Genomic DNA, 22,158 nt, shown 5'->3' on the forward strand with positions numbered 1-22,158 from the left:
TGGTTATAAAATTTAGAATTTGGAATCTGAGGCTCCGAGCACTGGCCGTGTTTTGACATTTCTTTGTAGCACATAACCTAAACGGGTTGAAGTGTGATTTGGTGGGAATATTTTGATAATTTAAAAAGCATCAAACATGAAAGAAACTCCGTTGTCCAATTGTGAAAAAGCATTTGTAGTCCAAGCGATTAAAGAAAGATTGGTATATAGAACAGCATAAATGTAAATTCGAATGTTTTTAATATCAAATTTTGCAGCGCTTAGATGGCCGCAAACTTGAAGAATTCCGTCCTTTGAAGATCAACTTCGGGGCAGAATGGGGGAGCGCCCATGTTACACTGGGGGAGACTCGAGTCTTAGCCCAAGTTTCTTGCGAATTAGGCCAACCCAAAGCGACCCGACCCAATGAAGGCTTGCTTTACATCAATGTGGAACTCAGTCCGATGGCTGCTCTCCACTTCGAAGCGGGAAGAAACTCTGAGCTTACAGTGCAGATCAACCGAATCCTGGAGCGAACATTCAAAGATTCACGATGCGTTGATTTGGAATCACTTTGCGTATCCGCGGAGGATAAAGTTTGGATCCTGAGGGTGGATTTGAATGTGCTGAATCATGAAGGCAACATTATAGGTGCGGCGTAAATTGGGTTGGATAATAAGTTCGGATGTAATCATACTTTCTTCTAAACAGATTGTGCATCTGTTGCTGCTCTATGTGCTCTGGCGCATTTTAAACACCCGGACGTAACCGTTACAGGCGAGGAGATCAAAATTCACACTTCAGCTGAGAAGGATCCCATCCCAATAGTTTTACATCACTACCCTGTTTGCGTGTCATACGCTACATTTCAAAATGGGTAATATTTTGCATCAAGCCAATTCGCAAAAAGGTATCTAACTCTTGTTGTGGTTTCCATGCTTGTTCTGAATCCAGAGAAGTCGCTATTGCCGACCCAACTGTCATAGAGGAACGTTCATCCGAAGCTAACATGGTGTTCGGCATAAATTCCTACCGTGAGTTATGCTGTTTGAATTTAGGAGGCACAACCTTAACAAGTTCAAATCTACTGCTCCAATGTTCGAGCCGGGCTGCAAACCGTGCAAAACAAGTCGTTGATCAAATTAAAGCTGCTCTTGCTACTGATGCGGAAGCCAGGTATGCAAAAGGACCTTTAAACATAACGATCCCTCTACAAGCTGTTTTTCGTAGGAGCGCCGATCAGTCCGTCGGTTTCACAGAATGCTTGAAGATGAACACAATAAATTCATTGGCACAAGATCGTCTTAGTCTAAGGCTCCGGCGGTTCAATTTCACTCTGGATGATGACTTCCGGAATATGTCCAGTAATTCGGCTGGTGCACCAGACATCAAAGCAGAAGGAGATGGTAAACAGAAAAAATAGCTAATTTCTCTTCTCTTTAACGATTATCTTTACAGATTCCCTTCCGGATGCAACGAGAATCGACGAGAATACGGGACTGCTCAATTCGAATCAAAGCAATGTCCGCTGGGTGCCAGAGGATTCAAGTGATAGTGATGAGGATGAACATATATTTGAAAAAGGTGATGAAAGCGGCGGTGCGGATAGCGATGACAAGGATTTAGAGGAAGAACTTGAGAATGTCGCTGAAGAAATGGCGTATAAGCGACAAAGCCAGCCGATTAGTAAAGGAGGTAGTCAGCAACCCGTCAAAAGAAATATAGGTAAGCAGGCATTAGCAACTTTTCTGGAGAATAATTAAGAATTGAGACCTCAATTCATCTCAGTAAGTCAGGATCACGCTTTTTATTTTCTGCTCTACCTTCCGTAGATGCACCTGGGGTCAACTGGCTCTGCGAACTAACACTTAAGGTGGTTCTGCACGTCGCTAGTAAATCGTACGAATCATTGGGACGAGTACTAGATTTCTCACAGAAATAGTGATTGATAAGAGATACATCGCGTCTCCTTCAAATTAACTGATGCGATTTGCAATAGTTTATGGGAAGACAAGTGTCAAGCAACGCATGTGATACGAGCGGTTACGATACGACTGAGACTATGAGAGTTATCACTCATGCTTTTCATTCAAATAAACTCCGAGTGTCTGGTTTGCTAGCTTTTGGTACTCGGAAATTATGCCATTGTCGTTACTGGTATTGCTGGGTGAATATCGGTAAGGTGGTGGCAAGGTTAAATATATGATCAGTGGAAGTCCAAGAGCCTCTGGGAGGCAATATTTATGGTAGAAAAAAGAGAGATGATAGATCTTTATACCAGACCATTGCTAGACATAACCAATTGGTAGACCGGACATGAAACCAGGATGTTTAGGGTCTCTTTCCAAGGCAGTCCTAGACCGGACAGGAGAAGTTTTTCCTACAAACGATTTATTCAAATCGCTATTTTTGTTTTTCAAAAATCAATATTTTGAAAACCAGTTGTCCTCTTTCTCAGTTTTTGATGCTGCCTAAAATCTCGTTCCTCTTTTTCCTCTGCCTTTGTCTCGTTCGGGGTCGGCTCGTCGTGATCGGTTTCGCCATTTGACTCTATTGAATGCCTGATCTGGGTGCAATCTCGAGGCTTTTAAATTCCCATCCGGCGTATCAACCAACCGTTGTTTCGGCCTGCCTTTTGATCGTTTACCATCGACTTCGATGTTCAGACCAATCTTGGCAAGTGAATTCTCGTTAGCACGAATTGCCGGACGACAAAGACGCCTCTCTCGCAATTTTTCCACGATCGGTCCAACCTCGTAACGATCGCGGATATCCTCATTTCGGATGTGATCAAAACGTGTCACGCTACTAGTCCAACGCAACATCTTCGTCTCCATTACCGCAAGACGCCGCTCATTGTCTTTTATAGTCGCCCAACACTCAGAAATATGGAGGGCGATAAAACGGACAACATTGCGGTAAATTTTAGATTTGAAGCGTTCGTTAATACCACTTCATCTAGGCTGCGTTAATACATGAAGCAATTTCCTAACGCAGTTTCCCATTGGCTGATAGCGTTGACCCGAGGTATTTAAATGTGTTGAAGTGGTTTTGATACACCCGCCATACTTCGAACTTTACTTTTCGGATCGTGGTAGAGCAATTGAACCCAGCGCACGAGTTCTTCTGGCACTAAGTGTTGTCGTAAAGCATACCAGATGAGGTCGTGTGTCACACGGTCAAACGCTTTCTCTAGATCCAGAAGTACAATGTAAAAAGGGCGATGCTTCTCACGCCGTTTCTCCATGAGTAATCGCGCAGCGTGTATTGCGTCAGTAGTTCCGCAGTTTTTGACAAATCCGGCTTGATTCACGGTTATTTCAAAGATTTCGCGAATAAGGTTGTCAAGAATACTTTCAAAAATCTTTATGGTATGGGAAAGTAACCGGATCGGACGGTAATTTGAACATTCTGCTGGACTACCTTTCTTTTTCCATATTGAAACAATGGTACTTTCTTGCCAGTCAGATCGTGTTCCTCCTTCCTGAATAACCCGATTAAAGAATTCACTGAGCCACAGTTCTGGGTCCCAGGTCTTCGCTTTCCAGAGCTCAGATGCGATATCATCAGGTCCTGTGGCTTTCCCCGATTTCATTCGTTTTATTGCCTCCGCGACTTCAGTTGCGCTGACAGTTACGTCACCGTGTTTTACATGGGTACCTGTCTCGTTGACTTAATCCCACGGTCCTCTTCGGACACGGATTGATTTTGTGACCACAATCAGAGCCCCGCCGCAGCAAGCTACAACGATACCAGTCTATACCGACTACATGGCTCAGCATTCATACTGGTGGATGCAAGACCTACCTAAATTTCTACCGAACTAAGGAGTACGGCACCCGTGTTGAAACGCAACACTACGCCGAGGCTCGAAAATCTCTTCCCGCTTGAGTATAATCACAACTTCCATGAAGCTCCCACTAGGGGACCCACCGCAAACAACCGAGCTGTACTCACATCCATCAGGAATTCTCCCGAAGTATGTGAGTTCAGGGGCTATCCCGGTTCCCGTGGTACCAGTATACCCCTGGTAAGGTTTCGTGACCAATTGCCACTTCAGATGAGTCCCCGTGCAGAATCGGGTCTGATCGCTCTGATTAGGCCTTTGGAGCATTCGCCTACTGCATCACGACCGGCAAGCCAAAGTGATACAGCGTCTGCCGGTGCCACCACTGTGAAGGTTCTCCTTGGCCACTTGGTTTTGGTTTGGCCGACAGGGTTGCCAGCCCGTCGTCTTAACCGCCACCTCTGAGTAAGATTAATCATTTTAAATGGGAAAGTTAAGGGTGTTAAAATGGGAAAAAGAGGAAATATTACATATTATGAAAGGCATTCTTGTCAGGTTGTTCTTGAAAAAGCGAATGAAATACCGCCCATGGTGCAAAGTCGCGGATCATCGAAAGGCAGAATGCAATTAGTTGTTGAGCGAAACAGCGCATATTTAACCTAAATCGGATCGTTCTAAGTACATTATATAATAGTAATCGTCGGCGCAACAATCCATATTGGATCAGGGCCTTGGAAGTGTGTCAGGACACTTCATTCAAGACCGTAACGGTACACTACAGTATACTGTAGGAGGCAAGGTGGTCAGCATGGCGCTCGCCCAAAATTATTATCCTGATTTGACTCAGGTACTCATTCATAGCTGAGTCGACTGGTATCCGACATGCAGTCATGATAACAAATCCCACTGCTACCAGTGAGATTTGAACCGCGACCTTCCTAAGTACATTACTAGACCTAATATTTCAGATTCCGATGCGATCCCTACGCATCATATATAAGAGACATGGTGTTGTACATGACGTAAGAGGGACCGGGGTATCCAAAATGAACCCCATATTGCTGGGCGTGGGTTACACAGAAACGAATAAGCGTGCGAAGATCGGGCACTTTAATGGAGCTGTCCTTAGGAACTGGTAGCACGCTCTGTTTTCGTTGTGGCTGTAACAAATCCGGATGATCATTTTGGCCATCTCCACCTTCTAGTTCATGAAAACTTTCATTCTATTCCGGAGATAAGACATTGTATAATCCTTGGAAAGTTATAGGAAAATCGGAATTATAAAAAATCTAAAAAGTACTGTTAAAAAATGTGCTTCATTCATCGCTCACTATCGAACAGGCATCGCATCGTTTTTTGTAATAAGTAAGGCGTGTGGATGCACACTTGCCTCTGACTGTTGGCAGTTTTATGCTTGTCAACTTAACCATAATCTATATTTGCTGTTTTTTTGGTTTTGTCCCGTAGTAACTCGTCAGGTATAACCTCCCCGTAATGCTGCCAAAATACGGACGGCAATCAGACGATCTATATCACACATTCAGTTTATATAAAAACAAAAAATCTTTCAATGATATTCTTAAAACAGTTTTTATTTTGCCTTTTTTCATTTATCTACAAAAATCTTTATCCTATCCAACAGATAACTCCAGCGACAGTGAAGAAGAAACAACAATGGTCTTAGGATGAGATCAATTGCTACCGTTCCATCAATATTTGATTTGGTTATATGTTGTATGCTATTGTGAAAAATTTGGAGATTACTGAATTTGCTACAGATTTACTTGATATTCCTAGATCATGACCAATGGACTGCGTGAAGAAACGGAATAAAAGTTCACAATGTACAAATGTATACTGTCGTTGTAAATATTTTACATAAATTATATTTAAAAAGTTAAAATTAGTTTGTGGTGTTTCTTTGTTTCTTAAAAAGAAGAGAAAATTGCAATTGGTATTTTACAAATATCGTTTGTAATCTTAATATTAAGTAGATACAGGAAATGGTTGCGGGTCATTTTACGTATAACATATTATGCTCAAGTTGTGTCGTTTCCAACGCCGTTTTTCTGATCCAGCTTATTTGAATTTGACTTTACCATGTAGATGAAGTATGTGATGATTTCTTTCTCTTTAATGGGTATCGTTTTGAAGTGTTTCATTATCGTCTGCAAAATAAACAAAATAACCGGTGAATTCTTTTGGAAGTGCTGTTAAAGGATTTATTCTAAAATTGAAAACGTAAAAAGTCGAAAACCGGAAATTCAGCGCTTCAGATATGAAAGGTTTTATGTTTCTTATGCAACAATATTTAAGTACTGAACTGTGGCGTTTGCACGTGGCTCGTAACGGATTTGCATTTAGGATGTCTACTTTCGGTTACAGTAAATCTACGCAAGAGGGGTCCTGTTGAGCTGCTATAACTTTGCCAATAGTAGTAGGATTTTCATAAAACTTTTCAGTATCGTGCTTTGTATCATAGTGCAGTTCCTGTTCATTAAATTAGTACCAGTCAATTTTTTTTACAATTTTCTGAAAATGTTATCTGTGGCATTATAAAAATGCGGGTTTTCCTAATTAGAGTAATTTTGCGCTATAACTATAATGATAATAAGGTTTCCCATCGAACAGTCACTAGAAGCAGTGGGATGGCCATTAATAATGAAGGATAAATCCGCAACAAACGGCAAAATTGCCGCGGTAAAATGAAAACGACTCCTCTGGTAGATCGCAGAATCATTGCACAGACTTGTAAGGACTGTGCAGCAGGAACTTCAAGCAGAGGGAGTAAACATTTCGAAAACGACATTAAAGAGAAGGCATTACGAAGGTCATGTAAGATCGAGAAGACCGGCAAAAAAGCCAGACCACCAAAATGAAGAAATGCAGGCTAGAGTTTGCAAGGTTCTATCGGCATTATATCGTTGAAGACTGGAAAAACGTAATTTTCTTTTGATTTGAATATTGATGTTCATTTTTCTCTCAAAAAAAAAAGTTAAAGAAAAAACGTTTTTTGCTTTCAGTTAGGTAGTTTTTAGCGACGAATGTAGGCTGCAGGCAATTACAAAAAGCCGCCAATATGTTCGAAGAAGACCATTAGAGCGGTACAACGAAAGTTGTTTAGCGCATAAAAAATCCACAAGCAACGATATTGTGCTCTCTTATATCTGCCGATGGACATGCACCCGTATCAGACAGTCATGACCGACATCTTGGTTTCTTATTTTAATTACCTGAGGCACTGTAGATTTTCTACCCTGTATATGCATCCTCCCTTAATTTGTAAATACCTGCAATATCCCGATTCTTCCATGGCCTGGCAATTTCCCCGATCTTAACCCCATAGAAAATGTTTTGTGCCTATTGAAATCGAAAGTTTATTCCTCTCCTAATCCCACTGCAAAGGTGCTCAAGGAAAAAATTGGTATGTGTGACAGACAGACAGGCAGGCAATGCGCCGAATCTAATAAGGTTTTGTTTTACAGAAAACCTCACAAATGCAAACAACTTTTTTAATTACATTCAACATACTTTACAATGGTTATCTATACTAATTTAGGTGTGGGAAACAACGTCTTTCAAAAGTGTTCAATCCAAATCTCGCTGAAGTAGTTGCGACTCTTTTCCTCATTTTACATTCAATATATTCCTTTAGCTCTTCCAAGTTGTGTGGTTTATCAAAGTTTTAACATCAGTAACATGTAAGTAACACGGCGAAAGATCGAACGCCCATACTGTTCTGGATATGAGAGTATATCTTCAAATGCGGTCATTTGATCCCGTGATGAACATCAAGTTGCATTGTCCTAAGATTCGTCACTCCAATCATACTGTTACTCATTGTGATTGAAGTAAGCGCCCATGAATTTGCCTCGAATTCGTTGCAGATTAATAACAACACTGCTGTAATTAATGAAGCCTGATAGACGTGAATGGGCAAACATTGGTCATTGTTGGTAACATTATATCAGCGAAAGCAATTCACGCCGCAAGTCCATCCAGTGTTAAGTTTTAGAGCAAGCAGTATTTTGTATGTACAAATGCAAATGCAGGGTTCGTATGCAGGTTCGATTTGAAAGACTCAAGGCTGTGAGCATAGCATGAGGTACTGGTTCACCATTTTGGTGGAGTTCTCATAGATCGCAATATTCCCGATTTAATTTTCATTGTGTTGCTTGTACGTATACAACCATACGATTGTAAACTCACTGATTTCGGACAATCATTCTTTTTGAAAAAAAAAATCAACAGAATGCGCGATGTAAATGGTAAATGTAAATGACAATAACTAGCGAATAGAAACGCCATCTCCTTTTGCAGCCATGCCACTCAGGCTAGCTAATTTAAAAAAATGTTTCTGAAAGAAAAGAATTCTTGTTTCGGGGTAACAATATTTTCATATGTAAATGAAGAGTTTTTATGTGAATAAGCAAGGTGCCTGGTTATAATATTTAAATCATCTCCGAAGATCCACATTTTTCAAGCGGTAACAATAACTCGGTGAAGGGAGTATCGTGTTATGAGCTGGTCAACTTGATAAATTAGAACATTAAATTCCATCAAAATCTATCAAAACTATCTTCGTTAATTTAAGATAGAATCTGGATAAAACAGTTTTGAACAACCGATCTCAATCAAACGATCAACTGTCCTATTAAATTGCTTCACGCATCTACTCAACGTAAATGAACTGGCGCTACTACTATTTGCGGTCAACACATCAAGGAAGACCTCAACTCCGAAATCTATCGCAGTGTCGTTCGGCATGTCTCTAGGATTCTAGGTACTGGTCGACTATGCCAGTAAACGACGCCTTGCAATAATAGAGACGAAGATGATGCGTAGGATGAGTAGCGTAAGACGCTATGGTTATGTCCGAAATAACGACATTCGCGATCGATACGGGGTTGCACGTAGAATGGGAAAATTGCGAATGAGGCGGTATGGTATGAAGATCGAAGACGATGCGAAACGGTCAAAACAGAGTTGGTTTGATGGACTAAATGATAATTTAAGATAATAATAATCGTTGGCGCAACAATCCTTGTTGGATCAGGGCCTTGAAGTGTGTTAGAGCACTTCATTCAAGACTGTAACGGTACACTAGGAGGCAATGTGGTCAGCATTGCGCTCGCCCAAGATTATTACCCTGATTTTACTCAGGTACTCATTCACAGCTGAGTCGACTGGTATCCGACGTCAAATCACGATACAAATTCCACTGCCACCAGTGAGTTATAATAATTAATAATTTAATTTAGGAGCCCCGCGGATACTGAGTTACGAAAGGTTTTCTGAAAACACCAACACAAAATTAACAGTTGGGCTGAAAAGTACGCAGGCTAATACACAGATGGCACCACTAGTATTAAATCAAGATGATTTTTAGTTAATCCTCACCTTCAACAGACATGTGTACAAATTTGACAGCTGCCGGACTATTAGAGACAGAGAAGTGGTTTGCTAAGTTTAAACGAGGCGAAATGAGTACCGAGGACGCAGTGGACACCCCAAAGAGGCTGTTACCGACGAAAACATCAAAAAGTTCAAAAGCAACTTTGAATGACCGCAAAGTAATGTTGATAGAGATAGCTGAGGCTCTAAAGATAACAATGAACGTGTTGGACATATCGTGCATGAATGTTTGAATATGGAAACCTCTATTCAAAGTGGATGCTGCGCGAGCTTACAGTTGCAGTGTTTGAAGCTCTTCCTCCATAAAAAAACGAATTTATGTGTCGATATGTGTCAATGGATGAAACATGGCTCCATTATTTCACACCAACACCCCTAAAGTCTGCTCTAAGAAATCTTTCCTGCTATTACAGATGATAACACCAATGCAACAAATTCATGATCTTCATCTTACTACTGATCGTATTCCAACGCCAAGACCACGATCAAATTTCGGACAAATTCGCACAATTTAGTATAAATCCTGCTCACCCAAATTCATCCTTTTGCAGTTTGCATCTTGCCAGTGGTAAGGCGCGACAGAGCTTACCCGGTACTCATAAACACATTCCAACCCAGGTCCGTTTCGAATAATGAACCGTTCGCACCCACTGTACACACTAGTCAATCTCCATTATCGCCCATTATCGCGTTAGATAACGAGGATTATCGTGGCTATTACCTCATATGTAATTATTATTAGACACAAAGCCGATCGGACTTTTCAACTTCTCTTTGCCATCAATTTTTACCAATTTGAACGCGTCTGAGGTTATCAATTTGGAATTTGGCAAACAGTGCTATCCAAAAGGAGTGCCGATGGGTCACATTCTAGTTGATAATGCCTAAACGTTTTGCCGTCTTCTAACAACTCAAATATTATCTTCTTCATTCAACTTGTTGCATCACAAACTACTTACATCAGCCAACTGAGCTTTGTTCATGTTAGGCCTCGTCGACACTTTGTAGTGCCGCTTGTACCGCCTCAGCGTGTTCACTTGGAGCTGGTAGAGGTCAACTTCGGGAAGATCTGTGTCGGTCTCATTGCTGTCCTCCTCCGAGTCCTTTCTTCGCCGCTTCGTCCTTGCGCATTGGATTCGAACCTTGTGGAAGTCGCAAATGTAAATGTGTTGCGCCTGCAATCAAACAAAGGAAGCAATTTACACATTTCACTGGCAACGTTTCGGAAATCTCGACTTACATTCGGATCAATGCTGAGTTTGAGTCTTCGTTGAGCTACAGTTTTCTGAATCCGCTTGCTGTACGAGGCATTTCCTGCGGGATTCCTGCAGCGATCACCGTCATCAATCAAACAACAAATTTGATCTGTGGGCCCGCGAGAGTCCTCCTCGCCCGTACTGAAGCCGTTGTTCATTTCACACTTTTCACGTAATTCACTGTTGAAAATCGTGTTTCGCGGAGGAATTGCAACGCGTCAATGGCACCATACACTACACAAGCGCTGCGTAGCTGAGGCAGGAAAACCACCGCAAATTACTATTACTCCAGTTGAACGAAGGTCAACCGCACAATGCCAAAATTATGAAACGCAAGTTGATCGCACTCGTTTTCACTTAATTGAAGCTCAAATGTTCAAGCCTTTGGCTCGTCAACGGCCTGGAAGCATTTTACCGGCTCACGAAGAATCGACGAAATTCAATGTGCCGCTGTTAGCAGGAATTCGCGATCGGGAATTTTTCAACATCCACTTGACAAAAAACAACACAACTTTCGTTTTTGCCTTTGTATATGAAACACAGACGCATACGGCAAGCGAAGTGCGGTTTCGAAGAGTTACCAGATAAGCGTTGCCGGTAGTTGTCAAACTTGTATTTCATTCTCATACATACCATCGGAAATTCGAAAACACAAATGAAATCAGTGAACTTTTTGAATATAGATTTCTTGATCTGAAGAATGCATGAACAGACAAATTTGAGGCTAAATTTAACATTTTCAATTATTGTAAGTCTCTTAAACTATGAATTTTCCACCGATGAGCGTAAAAGGCTTATATCTAATCCTTTCCTGCCATTTTCCAGTCAAAATTTTTGAATATATACGATATTTAACTTTACCATCTACAGTGAGCAAAATTAAAATCCAGACACCGTCGTAAGAAGTATATAAGTATTCAGAAAGGGGGTAAACGGACTTGTATGCACGAGGAAAATTACTGGAAAAAAAACAACAAAATAACCCTTACTGAGAGCGAAATACAATTGTATTTTTATAGGCAAAAATTAGATCCAAACAGAACTAAGAAACCGTAATAATAACATGGTATAATAAAATCGTAATAATAACTCCCCCGTAACCGGTCCCAAGTCCAATTGTGCAAGAAGGAGGGATGGATAGCTTCAGCCTGAATGGCTATACTCCACCGCAGCGTTTCAGTGCGTAGGTGAGGAAAGTGCAGGAACTTTGTAGTCCTCAAGATTACTCACTGAGGAAACTACCACCACACCTAGCAGTTAAGTATAAAATGCAAATCCATCTAGGAGAAGAAGGGGAGACTTATGGTCCGGTACGGATAACTGGTGGAAGTCGTCTGACTCGGTGGCTGGGTCGAGCTCTCGTAATGGACAGCACGGCATCGAAATCGCTAGACGTGGGGCGGTTCGACGTCTAGGCGGCACGATGACCAGAAGCATTGCTCCCCCAGCTGCAGCTGTTTCGCATAGGCAGCAGATGAAGTGGACTGAGGAATTGAACCTCTTCATCATCCGCTCCTACTACGAAATAACGGCGGCATCTTACCGCCCCTTGTTGCAAAAGCAGTATAGTTTCCAGCAATTCGCGCACGTGACTGTCCATCGATTCGTAGACCAGGGAACGTGATCGACTAGAGGTCATCGCGGAAACTGATGATCAAGAGTCGTTGGGGCAAAGGCGGCGCCATCAACAACACCACGCCGCACTGCAGGCAACAGTTTCAGTACTCGCCGAAGCACTCTTCTCCACCGTCAGGCTGAAGTCTCTGCTGAGGTTCGGGATGAATTCCAAAGAGCGTGTATAGAATTCTTGCAGGACCAGGTATTCCCAGGCGCCATGCATCTTTAGCAACTCCGAGAATTCTATCTCAAATCAATGATGAGATTGCATCTCGGCTGTGTGCTGATATGTCGCTGCTGCAACTACAATCACTAGTGTATTGTGGTGCAGTTACGGCTACCAGATTGCATGGTCAGAAGATTCGCATTATTGGTTTGAGTGACCGAAGGGATCCACCATGGAAAATTCGTCTGGTACGTCGGCGGGACTCACTAAGACAGGACATTGCTAGACTGATTCAGATCAGCACTGGTAATGCCAGCAGATGAGTGAGAAATAAAGTACAGAGGGTTTACAAAAACTATGCCATCCCCAGTGAGGCACCAGTAGTTGAAATTCTGGACACACTAAAGCAGGTTACGATGGTATGGCGAAAGTCACTCCAGACGTGTCTAGAATGCAACATATGCGGGAAACCAGCAGAATTTTTTTCAGATCACTCAATGAATTCCAACAGAGCGTCCAGACTGTGCAGTTTTCGGTGACGGAAGCGAAATAACATTGTGGTGGATTTTGGAGGTTACCCGACCAGCTTGCTGAGTTGATCACCGCTGAAAGCACTGGCCATGCCATTACTCCTGGCATGAATTTTACGGATGTTATCGTAGAGGATGTTCGACGAGCCATAAACAGCTGGAAAAACTGCAGGTGCAGAATTTCTGGTATAAGCGTCAATGCGGACCTCGAGACAAACAATATTCTGTCCGAGGGATGAGAATGATGCTAACACAGAAAAACTAAGTATTCGTCAAACATTCAAGATATACCAAGTCAATGACACGAAACATACAGCATGGAAAACACAATTATCTGAACATAAACGAAAACTATAACCCCGGGATCGCAATATTATTGAGAATCTATAGGATTACATTGACAATTGACTCCGCGGACGATTTACTTCAAACGAAAATTCCTTATTTTTTTGTTATTAACTTGAGCCTGAAAAACTTTAAAAATAATTTTCTCTTGGCTGTAACGTAATGAAATTTCAGTTCAAATCTCACTGGTAGCAAAGGGATCGTGACTGGATATCGGATATCAGCCCACTCAGTTGTCCTAAGTCAAATCAGGACAATAATCACAGGCGGGCGCGATGCTGACTACAATGCCGCCTAGAGTGTACGGTGGTCCTATTGTATACCACTACTGTCTTGAATGAAGTGGTCTAACACACTATAAGGACCGGTGTCAATTGGTAATCCAATTGGATTCTTGATAGAGAGCAGTTTGGTTTCCAATCTGCATCCTTCTGGAGTTTCATTTATTATTTATCGGACGATCCTACCAACTTAAAATATACAGGAGCTTTGGTAGTGGCGGCCAATGGTACGTTAATGGGGGATCCGTCTAGAACTCCCCACAACATCAGGCCCATTTGCAGAATAGCGTTCTTCTACATGATTTGAACTAAACTATGCGAAAATCTCAGGATATCTAGGGAAGCCGTAAGGCGAAGCTGGCAATAGTGTAGAAACGATTGGCTGATAGTTCACCTTTCTCTCCACGTATTTCTGTTCAATGTTGCTATTATGGGGGATTGAAACGTCAATAATATGCACGGAGCGACCCGTCTTGTCAACCAACAGAACGTGAGGCTTATTATGCGCTACTTGACGATCAGTAAGTATTTGCGGATCTCAATACATGCTGTCAAACTATCAAGTACTGCTTGCGGTTCATATCGGCAAACTGGACATATTCCCGTGACCAACCCAAGCTTGCATGCAAGGTTTTGATGAATCACATTACCTACAGCATTATGGCTATGCATGTAGTGCACCGGCGCCATACCAGAGCAGCCTAACGTTTCTAACGCTTTTTATAAGCTCGTGTGGCGACCACGCCGTTTTGAATAGCACACATAAATTTCTCCGTCCCAGCAAAGAGCTCCCCAGTATACAGCCATTTGTTCGACAAGTGCAGATCGACAGATGGCTGCCAGAGGCAATTCTTGTATTTAACGTGCATTGCCTTCAACTCCAGCCGCTCCTGGTCGGACTTAACCCTACTCAGAAGATTGAAGTATCGATCCATCAAGTTAATTGGAGTCAGCCCGCAATCGGCCTTACAAACAACGGCAATGAGGCAGTGATTTTGTGTCGCCACGTCAACCACGCTCCTGCCTTCGATGTCATGAGGCAAATTTATCCTCTCCACAACAGAATTTTAATGATTCATTCGGAATTTGGACATAGTAGTCCTTATCCGTCACTGGACGTTTTGTAGATCAGTCTTCGTCCAAGGCAATATTCCGAATGCATAAGCCAGTGAAGGGATAGCCAACACAGTCAGTGCATTTTATTTCCCTGAGAGATACGATTTTAGCGTTAGCTTCACAGGTAGCAGAAATTCGGACAGCAGAGCATTTTTCAGATTACCAACTCGAGCATGGGTTTCTTGCAGAATTCCTAGGTATTTGTAGAAGTCTGTCTCGGTCATAGCTTTGATGGGGAGGTCACCAATGCTGTGTCCGGCATGCGGCTCGTGATGACCTTTGCGAATGGCTTGGTTTTAACACTTGTCTAATCCAAATTCCATCCAAATATCACGGCTAAACATGTCTACTATTCGCAACAGACTCTTAAGGAGGTCAACAGTACCAGCATACAGCTCGATGTCATCTATGTACATCAGGTGTGTGTACTTAGCATATAGCTCATATTTTTTCCCGGACGATACCCTTTAGCATCATTCAGTAGCAATGAAAGGGGAGTTCAATGCCATTCAGAACTGAAAAGGACTCAATGAATCCCCTTGGAAGATGCCTCACGGATGGGCTGTGGGGTGTTGGTACCTTCAGATGAATGTATTAATACATGACTGTCGCCAAAAACTTTATGATGAATGGGATACAGATGTAGGAGATCAATTAGCCAGGTGTGCAGGACGTTGTTAAAAGACTTTTCTTTGGGCTCTAGTTGCCTGTCATACAAGTATCGCATCGATAATGAGTTGCGTGTAACCCCCAAAATCCACCCCAATACTCTTTTGTTTCCGTTACCGAAAACTGTACTGTTTGGAAGCTCTGGTGCGATTTGCCATATCGTTGTAACCGAGGTTTATACGCCCTCCTCCTATTCTTGTCGTTCGATGCGTATATATATTTACTTTTCTTTTATGTCGATAATGGAATTGCATATTAAACCTAACATTACTGATGTCCTGGGACTTTCGCACAGTCTGGTTCAAACCATGCAGAAATAAATTATAATTGATAAATTTCTGCATGTACTGGATTGCTTCACGTATTTCCCTTAAATGAAAATTTTATGAATAGTATCATATCAAAATATCTAGTAATATGTATATTCAATTACTAGACAATAAAAGAATACCTTTTAGGTGTTTTTCAGAATAAAATTGCATTCAAATAAACTTTCCGGTATTATTCAATGAAGACAAAATAAGAGTACTATTCTTCTGTTTCAATTCCATTCGTTTCAGTTCACTTTTCGAAAGTTTTCCAGTACAGTGGCAGTCCAGCAGAGTGTTTTCTCCAGTCTCCATCGAACATTCAAAGTGTATTTGTCAATTGCGTGCCGTGGAAGTAGCTGTGGTCGCAGCTCGTGTACGTTGCCGTTTTTCGCAATTTTTATTTGAATTAGAACACTTCCAAGTGGAATTTCTGTGTTTAACCGCGAACTGTCATCCCCTGATTCCTTTCCAAAATATTTTAATCCCATCCGAGCGTGTGTATGAATTTGTTTTCACGTCTCGAAAAGAACATTCCAAATTGCCACCCGGGAGTTCCCACTGAAAGTCGGTAGTTCTCCAGCAGCGGCGCGTCCTCAGTTCAGAAGGCAAAAAGAAAAAAGTGATACCGAGAAATTTGTGTTCCGCGTTTTGAGTTCTGGTGTTCGCGTTCGTGGAATTTGTAAGCGTCGCTCAATTGTTCGGACTTCTAGGTACTGAGGACAGTTTGGAAAGTTTTCGGAAGCATAGCGAAAATGGCATCAACAATGCGAACATTATCGCCCGAGGAGCGAGCAGAAATGCAGGAGAAGTTCACAGAAGTAAGTAGCAGTAGTATTTAGATGAGTGGCGATTTGCCGCGTAATCATAGTAATAGTATTTTCATTGAAATGGATGCAAAACGGTTGGGCGAGGCAGACCGGCACAGGAGCAGGCCGGGGGCTGGGATGTGGGGGAGGATTTATTTATCTTCGAGTGAGCAGTAGCAGTCACGCAGCGGCTGTCAGCCGCATTCCCGTCGAATGAATCACACGCCCATGTCGAGTTCCCATTGCACCTCAAGACGTTTTACTACGGTAGTACACATCTAGTGAGACATGAAGGTTGTCTAGATGGGGGTGGCCAGGCTAATGTCGGCCAGCATTTGCAAACCAATGTAAAGCTCTCCTCAGCATTCATCAAGTTGCGGCTCGCTAAAGCTCAAGACTTCTTGCAAAAGATTTCTGCATCATAAGCCCAACTTGATTCAGGCCATATTGCGCAGTCGACAGCATTTTGAGTTCAAATGCGTTCGGAATTCGCAACCAATATGCAATTTGGCCGCACTCAAATGTATGCTAACATCCATTACATCATAACCTTGGCTCAGCGCCTTTTCGGTTAGCTGCTCGTTACAACTGGCTAGCTGGTTGGCTAGCCGGCTGGATTGCATCGTTCATCTCCATATATTCGCATCTGGAACTGGACAAACATGCCTTGTTGCACTGAAAGTGCTCCAAATAGTTTGGAATCCTCGAAGTGCAGCCGGTGTCTCGCCTTATGATGTCGAACAACTTTCCATCCCGAGCATCTTGCACATTTGTTTTTACCCGATGTTTGCTTGAATATGGTGGAACGCTAATTACTTATTCGTGTTGTGATCTTTGTAAATATATCTGATAATTGTGTACATGAGATAAGGCCTTCTGTCTTTTTCCCAGCAACACTGACGACGCAAAATGAATTCTACTTGGAGGTTCCTTAGAATGGGTTCAAAATATCAAGGAGATTCTTTTCAAAACATCACAATGCCTTTTGTATATAATGTAAACAAATGTGGGCGCTTTTCTTCCGAGTAAAATCCAGTTGGTTCCTTCTGGAGTGGACGGACATAGAGTGGAAGAAATCTTAAACACTTTCAGCGATAGTCTTCACCGGCAGCACCAGCACAATGCTTATAAATCGGCTCGAATTCCTCTTCCGAACAATGCAGGCTGTAATGTTCTCATCATATATTTGCCTTAGTGCTTTTGAATTAGAATATTAAAATGTTTCTTGCTGATGCTTGAGCAAATAGCTGGTAAAGACAACAACGACTATGGCTTGGCCAAAATTTCATTTCTCGTTGCGCCCAGATTGTTTTCAAAGCGCTAGTGTTACTAAGCTGGTGCTTCGCTATGGGATCTATGTGATTATATACAGAAAAGTCAATCACATCGCTTATGATAGCTCTAAGAAGTTCCATGACACACGTTTCTTACTTTGCACACAATCGTCTTATTGTTGGTGGTGAAGAAATGAAGAAACTGTTGCCGTTTCGATCGTTATCTGAGATCAGTTGCGCTCTAGAAGAAGTCTGCACGTAGTCTGTTCGGAAATTTGCAAGTTCGTAAGTCAGAATAATGAGAAACTGCTGGGCTATGTGAATTCCGTTTGAGAATGTGACTTGTATTTACGCCGGCTAGGCATTTGATTCTTTCTTCTGTTTTCTTTTTACCACCTCCTTCTGGCCTTGTATGGAAACTTGCTTCGTGACTTTTGTAGTGGGTGCCCAAAGCGAACGAAATGTTTACGAAATTTTCCTAAGTCGCTCTCTGCAGACTCGGTATTTACATTTAGATTTGCGCAATTTCGTTGCGTATATAAGTGCACGATATAAGTCCGTTCGTTCTTCTGTTTGCAATGAATATGTTTTCGAAATAAACTGGAAATTTGTTAGCAACATATTGTGTATCTTGTGGTTTTGGATAGATTATTTCATATGGTGCATTCTGATCACCTTCCGTTCGGTATGGCTAGTTACAATAGTTAGGTGCAGGCTTGGATACTAGTTATTTGGAAGGAAGCTGGATAGGTTTATCGCTAGCAGTTCAGTGAAGTCAATTCACCGAGAAGTGGGGTTCAAGTAAAATCTGGGAAATTTATTTACTGAGAAGCATTTTGATGATTTCAAACCAATTCTTCAATGACAATTCCCCATGTCATTTTGTCGGAGCAAGTAGCAAAATGACGTCAGAACAAATAATCTGAAGTAGGTGCTCCCAATTGGCGAAGCTGGGGAACATCCTTGTTGACTATATTTAGAAAATGCTAAACGGCTTAACTTGTTGGTTCGATTAGTGGGCGAATTCGCCTGAGTGGTTATCAACATCTAAGCGGTTCAGGGAGTTGGCTAGAAATGAGGTGTAGTAAGACTGGCAGCATTGGTGTGAGACTTCCAAAAGCATATTTCGGTTGAAAAATTTCTGCTTATTTGATTGAAATAAGTACGTGATCTTAGTCCTTCGGGTTGGGAATTGGCCGAAAATATAATGCCTCCGATCGGAAGGATTCAACGGCAGCGAGTCAATTTATTTTGGCAGAGGAAATCACAGCTGTAAGTATTCAGGCATTTTGGTACTTGTACTGTCCCGAAAGTCGCCTATTCAACGCCTCCTGTCTGCGGCGTTCGCAGAGATTGCGCAGATTCTTCGTTGAAAAATTTGTAAAACAAAACCTTATTAAAATCGATTCACCGTCTGTCTGTCATACTCACTTTTCTTCAAAACGACTAAACCGATCCGTACGAAATTTGGTGGAGAGATGTGAAACTACCCAACCTAAAAATCCGACAAAAGTCAATCTAGCGTGCTTAGATGAAGTCTAGGCCTCAAAATATGTCCCATTCCGATATCTGCTCAAATAAACTTACTAATAGTATATTACCAACTTTTAGAAATTGACCCAAAAACTAACCTTAAGTTCATCTCAGTTGTACTAATTTTGCAAAGACATAGAGGACAGCAGCCTGTCGCATACACATACCAAGTTTCATGAAAATCCAACTATTAGTGTCAAAGTTATAGCAGTTCAAACTTATCAATTTCGTATGAATTAACAGCATTCTAAGCCATACAAATAAGATGCTGACGTCATAATTAACTAGAATAATTGACATTCGAATGAAATATTAAAATTCCATTCAAGAAGAATCTAATTCTCCCCAGCCCTTTTTAAGGTTTTGTTTGCAAAACAAAACCTTATTAAAATCGGTTCAATGTCTGTCTGTCTGTCCGTCTGTCTGTCACAAGCACTTTTCTCAGAAACGGCTATACTGATTGGCACGAAATTCGGTGAGGTGGGAACTGCCGTGAGTGATATCCTTCTAGGTTGAATTTAGGGGGGGATCCTCATGCATGTAAAAGGGGGGAGTAAAAATTTTTTTCATCGAATATAGTCATATGGGGTATCAAATGAAAGGTCCCGATTAGTGCTTTTCGAAGCCAGTATTAGTTTTGAGATTTGTTAGAAAGCCGGGGAGTGGGAGGGGTGGAAAGTGATGATTTCTTTAACGGACCCATTCTCAAAAACTACCCAAACGAAAAATCTGAAAAAAATCATAAAGCTGCCTCTATATGGTGCCCAGGCCTCAAAATGCTCTCCATACGGTTATCTGTTCAAATTAACTTTATAATATTAGGTTGTTGCAAATGAAATGTCGGATTTTTCAATGAAGTGAAGTTAGTTATGATTTTAATGTTTAAAACTGCCGCAAGGTGACTCTGGTGGTATGGGATAATTGAGTATAAACAGTCGTTCGTTCGATCAAGGAGTCATTTCAGTTTCAATCGTCATTGAAGTTCCAAGTAAAACTCAAAGAAAAAAGCATGGAAGGGAGTCAAAAACGTCTACTTTTTCTATATGAATTTAAACTTGGTCACAACGCAGCGGAGGCAACCAGAAACATTTGCAGAGCATTTGGAGCTGACGCAGCAAACGAACGCACGACACAGCGGTGGTTCGAAAAATTCCGATCAGGCGACATGACCCTCCAAAGTGAACCTCGTGGACACCCAGGACCATCGATCGACAACGACGAGTTGCGTTTGATAGTGGAATCTGATCCCCGATCATCGATTCGTGACATTGCAGAGAAAATAGGCGTACACTATTCGACAGTATCTCGGCACTTACAACAGCTTGGAAAGGTGAAGAAGCTTGATAAGTGGGTTCCGCATGAACTCAACGAGCAAAACATGGCGCTGCGAATGGAAATATCCAGTTCTCTACTCAACCGCAACAGGAACAATCCCTTTTTGCGCAGAATAGTGACATGCGATGAAAAGTGGATATTGTACGACAACCGTCGCAGATCAGCGCAATGGCTAGATGCCGATCAGCCTCCACAACACATTCCAAAACCGAGCCTTCACCCGAAGAAGGTAATGGTAACTGTTTGGTGGTCTGCATCTGGAATTATTCATTATTCGTTTTTGGAGCGTGGTGAAACAATTAATGCAGAGAAATATTGTGCCCAACTTGATGAAATGCACGAGAAATTACGTGTTCAGCGGCCTAGATTGGTCAACAGAGATGGAGTGATACTGCTCCATGATAACGCCCGACCTCATGTTTCCAGAATGACGGTCCAAAAATTAAATGAATTACGATATGAGACTCTTCCTCATCCACCATATTCACCCGACCTCTCGCCAACCGACTACCACTTTTTTAAGCATTTGGATCACTTTTTGGCGGGGAAACAATTCAGCAATGAAGTAGCTGTCAAAAGTGCCTTTGAAGAATTTCTTAGCTCTAGAAACCCAGACTTTTACGAAACTGGAATAAATGCCCTTGTATCTCGTTGGGAGAAGTGCATTGAAGCTGCTGGTTCTTATTTTGACTAATAAAAATAATTTTCATAAAAGTTATAGTTTTTTGAAATTTTACTCAAATATCCGACATTTCATTTGCAACAACCTTATAGTATATTACCATATTTTTGGGGAAATTGAGTAAAGCCCCCCTTAATTTTATCCCAGAGTTATAAAAGTTGGTAGTAGTATAAAATATAATATGAAGCATATTATCCCCAAGTTTGATCAAAATCATACTATTAGTAACAAAGTTACAGTAGCTCAAATTTGACTCTCCACTGTAAATTTATTGCAACTAAATATCAATATCACATTGAAGTGGGTAGTCAGACATGCTATATGCAAATGGGCTACGTACAAATGGAATAGTTCTACACTTAAATATACTCACAGAAGAAGCAAACAAAACCTTTCATACCTGAAGCGCCTTGCTTGCGGCTTCCCGACTTGTTTATATCTGATGTAGGTTAAATTCTTGGCATTTGCTAATAATATTAAACTCAGAGTGTGAACCGTATGAAGTTGACTATTATCAATACAGGGCTTTCCAACAACTGATTTATTTAAATCGCTCTCTAAAAAATAGAGGACAATGGAATTTTTAACTATGTGACACGGAGCCGTCGTGCGCTCGTCTCTCCTCACATCTTCTTTTTCTTCAGCCTTTGTACCGTTCACAAACGGGGTCGGCTCGTCGTGATCGGTTTCGCCATTTTATTTTATCAAATGCCTGATCAGGATGTAATCGCGAGGCCTTTAAATTCTCATCCAGTGTATCAAGCTACCGTTGTTTCGGCCGACTTTTTGGTTGCTTACCATTCATTTTCGTGTTTAGAGCAATCTTGGTAAGTGAATTCTCGTTAGCGTGGATTACGTGACCACACCATCGAAAACGCCTCATTCGCAGTTTTTCCACGATCGGTGCAACCCCATATCGATCGCGGATATCCTCATTTCGGATTTGATCAAAACGTGTCACGCCACTAGTCCAACGCAACATCTTCGTCTCCATTACCGCAAGACGCTCTTCATTGTCTTTTATAGTCGGCCAACACTCAGAACTATAGAGAGCAG

General features: G+C 41.7%; 3 protein-coding genes across 3 annotated transcripts in view; 2 read left to right on the plus strand and 1 right to left on the minus strand.

The window, feature by feature from the left end:
* The first annotated feature begins 8 nt into the window (after positions 1–8).
* LOC119656487 (exosome complex component RRP45) lies at positions 9–5,672 on the plus strand. Its single transcript, XM_038062812.1, has 7 exons — positions 9–202; positions 258–630; positions 691–856; positions 934–1,155; positions 1,210–1,385; positions 1,438–1,704; positions 5,409–5,672. Exons 1-7 carry the CDS (start codon positions 137–139, stop codon positions 5,453–5,455), a joined length of 1,317 nt encoding a protein of 438 aa, XP_037918740.1. The 5' UTR covers positions 9–136; the 3' UTR covers positions 5,456–5,672.
* On the minus strand, positions 5,332–10,996 carry LOC119656490 (histone deacetylase complex subunit SAP30 homolog). Its single transcript, XM_038062820.1, has 3 exons — positions 10,422–10,996; positions 10,141–10,356; positions 5,332–5,934 (listed from the first exon to the last, which is right to left on the minus strand). The coding sequence occupies exons 1-3, from the start codon at positions 10,593–10,595 to the stop codon at positions 5,806–5,808; spliced, it is 519 nt and encodes a 172-aa protein (XP_037918748.1). The 5' UTR covers positions 10,596–10,996; the 3' UTR covers positions 5,332–5,805.
* Positions 10,997–15,768: 4,772 nt separating this feature from the next.
* LOC119656486 (plastin-1) overlaps positions 15,769–22,158 on the plus strand; it is a 60,947-nt gene continuing 54,557 nt past the window's right edge. Inside the window, exon 1 of the mRNA XM_038062811.1 lies at positions 15,769–16,290. Within this exon, the coding sequence (XP_037918739.1) occupies positions 16,225–16,290 (66 nt within the window). The 5' untranslated portion in view covers positions 15,769–16,224. The remainder of the gene's footprint in view (positions 16,291–22,158) is intronic.

Source organism: Hermetia illucens, chromosome 5 (genome assembly GCF_905115235.1).
Source record: "Hermetia illucens chromosome 5, iHerIll2.2.curated.20191125, whole genome shotgun sequence".
Classification (NCBI taxonomy): Eukaryota; Metazoa; Arthropoda; class Insecta; order Diptera; family Stratiomyidae; genus Hermetia; species Hermetia illucens.

Coding starts and splice junctions, on each gene's coding strand:
- LOC119656487 (XM_038062812.1), top strand. CDS start 137: ATGAAAGAAACTCCGTTGTCCAATTGTGAAAAAGCATTTGTAGTCCAA. Junction 203..257: donor AAGCGATTAAAGAAAGATTG/GTATATAGAACA, acceptor CAAATTTTGCAG/CGCTTAGATGGCCGCAAACT. Junction 1,386..1,437: donor CATCAAAGCAGAAGGAGATG/GTAAACAGAAAA, acceptor TTATCTTTACAG/ATTCCCTTCCGGATGCAACG.
- LOC119656490 (XM_038062820.1), bottom strand. CDS start 10,595: ATGAACAACGGCTTCAGTACGGGCGAGGAGGACTCTCGCGGGCCCACA. Junction 10,357..10,421: donor AACTCAGCATTGATCCGAAT/GTAAGTCGAGAT, acceptor GTTTGATTGCAG/GCGCAACACATTTACATTTG. Junction 5,935..10,140: donor ACAAAGCTCAGTTGGCTGAT/GTAAGTAGTTTG, acceptor TTTATTTTGCAG/ACGATAATGAAACACTTCAA.